At 45.6% G+C, this 3,493-nt stretch overlaps 1 protein-coding gene across 1 annotated transcript; it reads right to left on the bottom strand.

The window, feature by feature from the left end:
• Positions 1 to 416: 416 nt before the first annotated feature.
• On the bottom strand, positions 417 to 1,701 carry LOC122108485 (melanoma-associated antigen 10-like). The gene has a single exon (XM_042680411.1). The coding sequence runs from the start codon at positions 1,699 to 1,701 to the stop codon at positions 826 to 828; it is 876 nt and encodes a 291-aa protein (XP_042536345.1). The 3' UTR covers positions 417 to 825.
• Between the last annotated feature and the right edge of the window lie 1,792 nt (positions 1,702 to 3,493).

Here is a 3,493-nt window from a genome sequence, read left to right as displayed (position 1 = left end):
ATTCTCTCAGGCTGATGATACTTCATCCTAGGATGTGACCCATGCTGCAGCAGTAAACTCCCACACAAAGAATTAGAATTTCCACAAATGGGAGCCTGACTTGGCTATGGACATTGACCATGGGCTACTGTCCTTGGATTCCTGTCTCCTCATCCCTACTTCATGTGTTCTTTTCATCTTTGAGGACATCTCAGCACCCCCTGACATGAGTGCTACTCCTAGACACCATCATCCTGTGAGTAAATGTGGGCCGGATCAAACTCAATTTACTAATACCTCCGCCAGTAATCAAACATCTTCCAAAGAGCAGGTGTTCAATGAAGGGGTGAAGAATGAATGGAACAGTAAGTTGGGGAACACATTTATTAAGATTTACTTTCATCTAATTCAAGTTAGAGCCCAGAAAAATCCAGGTCAACATACATATCTTTTAATATCACAGGAAAGACAATTGAAGAAGTCAAGAATTAACATTTCATTTATCCATTTCTTTATATAATGTTGAAGTCTTCTGTTTTGGCAACTGGCTGAAAAATTAGGAAGATTCACTCCTAAATTATATTAACAGCAAATAGATGTGACTATTGTCATTTACAATTTTCCATTCTGAAGTTAGATAAACATTCAATTGAAAGGGAGAGTCACACAAATACAACAGAATGACATAATTGTACGCAGCACTTTCCCCTCAACAGGTCCTGGGCTCTACTAAGAAGGCTCTCACTTTTTAAATACAAAGTAAAAAAATGGTTTCATGTAACATGGAGCAGGAGCTGCTATTGGAAACTAATGAGCCTCCCACCACAATACGTCTGTGACTACTACTCATGTGTGAGTGCTCTGCTGGTCATCTCTCAAAGCCTCTTCATATAAGAATGGAAAGCATCTGGGATCACACCCAGTAAACTTAGCCCAGTGCTCCAAGACTTTAACTTTGGTTGTTTCAGCATGGGCTCTTGGGCCCCATAGGAACTCAAAGCGGGCAGGAAAACTGTTGGGCACCTGCTGGTACTCTAGGTACTGCTCCTGCACAAAATCTACTGTTATTAACTTTCTGGGATCTCCATAGATGTCATGCTTCTGCTGAACACACACACCCATTTTACAAAGAATATCCCAGACTGCAGATTCAGGAGCGTGGTTGCCCTCCATAAATATGATGGCCAGGATGACTATCAGGAGGCCAGTCTTTGGCATGCCTTGGACATCACTAAGCATGCCATCATAGGTGAGCCCCAGGGTAATGACAAGGATGTAGGAGTGGCTGTTGGGCTCCACTTCCTTCACATCAATGCCAAATACCAGCTGCATACAATCAACCGCTCTACTAAAGATGACAGGAAAATAAGCACAGTGGCTTCTGAGGATGCAGGTCATCATTTCTGCCCTGGTAACCACCTCATGTTTCTCATATTTGAGGATCATGAGGAGCACTAAAGATAATGCATCCTCCTGCAAAGATTCAGGATCGATCATGCTACCCTGGAGACACAGGTTTTCTTGGGTCCAGGAAGCCTGACTGAAGTGGCCATACAGAAGGGAGCACAAGCGCATGGGGGTAGCTAACACTCTCTGAGAACTCTGGAAACCATGCTGGATCTCAGCAGGCAACCCATTTTGGGTGATGGGGATCAGAGTGGTGGGAAAAGAGGTGGCAGCAAAAGCGGACACATCTAATGCAATAGGAATTATTCGTATCATTGGGTTGGGTGCCTGCCTTTGAGCCCTAGGGCCAAGTGCACGCTTGCTGTGCTGGCCTTTCTGAGCACGGCGCTGCATGACTTTTCTTGAACAGAGAAGGTCACAGTTGGCAGGACGTCAGTGATGGGGCTTCGAAGACCTAGATGAGAGAGGGAACATATGCATGACCTAAGCTGAGAACTGTAGCCCTAGGAGCTCTCACGAAAGTCTATTACTAAAAAAGCCTATTACTGGACTTTGGTTTGGGGGTTGCTTTAGGGTCACACATTTCCTAGCTGGTCTTGTCCCATGAGAGCGTATGAAAAGAAGTAAGATGCTAATAGTGCCAGTGGTTGTGTGAGAATTGACAGGTGTCAGAAGAGCATGTGAAGCTAGACAATGTGCTGAGTACTATGTTTTCGGATAGATGGGGACCATGGTAAACTTTCAAGGTGTAACCTCATATTGACTCCTGAGTGTCATCTCCTGTTTAATCAAAGGAAACATGTTCTCAACTTCTGGCCCTGGAGCTCTTGGCAGAGACACTAAGCAGTCTTCACTTGATCTCTATGTATGTCTTCATCCTTAAAGGACATCACTGTGACTTCAATGCAATGGGAGAGGAGGTTCCTGTCTTTGAGATCCATACTGGTCTGGGGGAGAGAGAAGAAAGTCCCCTGTGTTTATTCTGGATATCAACTTTATCCTAGCAGAGCTGAGATCCCATCCTCCACTCAACCTGGCCTGAGGCAAACTGTTAGAATAAGGTATCACCTCTTTGAAGTGGAGCAAAAGTTAATGAGGGGACCTTATATCTTGGCACACCTGCCCAGGGACAACTGCCAGATGGAGAAATTCTTCGTGGCCCATTGTGGATATTGGACCTACTGAGTTCTTACCTTCACTCCTGGCACATCCTAGGCAACACTTTCTGTGGTCCAACAATGGCTCCTCTCACTGCCAGCTTACACCTCTGTTAGAACTGGGGGACAAATGTAAGGATGCAGTTTATGGGGGAGGGGTGGGGCCAGGCTAGCTTAATGAGAGGGTCCCTTGTGGTCCTGCTGGGACTGAGGCATGAAGCAAAGGCAGGGCTAAATTATTTAGTAACCTCACAATAGGGATTTCACTTTGATTTTTCTTCAGCTTTCACCTTGACCCCACAGTGTGCAGCACTTTGACCCTCTTATTTACCTCAGACCAAGACTCTTATCTCCCATGGTTACCTGAGGTGAAAGGAATAGGGGAGGGGTGGATGATGGCAGGGACATATAATACTGGTTAGTTGGATCTCTTGTGGTCCCCGGGTAAAAATGGGAGGCTGGGCTGGATTATTTCGAAATATAAAGGAAGGGAGGGTTTCCTTTGTCTTCCTGAACTCTTTACGTCTAAGGCTGTGACACCCAAAGTAGGCATGGTGGTGCTGTTCTTGCTACACATCCCCATGTGGGGCTCAGATGACAACAAAGGGAAGGTCTAACTATTTGGGGCCCTCTTTGGGGAGTTATCCATTGTCCACCCTCATATCTCACCTTGATCCTTTAGAGACTACAAACTTCTCAACTCCGAAGAATTTAGACCAACACTATGACTCCCAGGGTTCCTTCAGGCAGAAGAAGGGGGAGGGAGGGAAGGAATGAAAGATGAGGGAGAAGTGGAAACACAGGAATTAGTTGAGAACTGCGCCAACTTACAGACTCAGAATACATTCACCGGTTAGAGACTTCTAACGGCTTTCCCGTCTGGGGCGGAAGTGGTAGTTACATCCGCTTCCGTGTGCAAATCGTCCAATAGCTGATCTGAGGAACGGAAA

This window comes from Dipodomys spectabilis, unplaced genomic scaffold (genome assembly GCF_019054845.1).
Source record: "Dipodomys spectabilis isolate Male_0828 unplaced genomic scaffold, ASM1905484v1 ptg000060l, whole genome shotgun sequence".
NCBI classification, from domain to species: domain Eukaryota; kingdom Metazoa; phylum Chordata; class Mammalia; order Rodentia; family Heteromyidae; genus Dipodomys; species Dipodomys spectabilis.
This window is presented reverse-complemented; position numbering and strand designations above follow the sequence as displayed.

What these genes read in the sequence shown, in the direction of transcription:
- LOC122108485 (XM_042680411.1), bottom strand. Translation starts at nt 1,701, where the DNA reads ATGATACGAATAATTCCTATTGCATTAGATGTGTCCGCTTTTGCTGCC.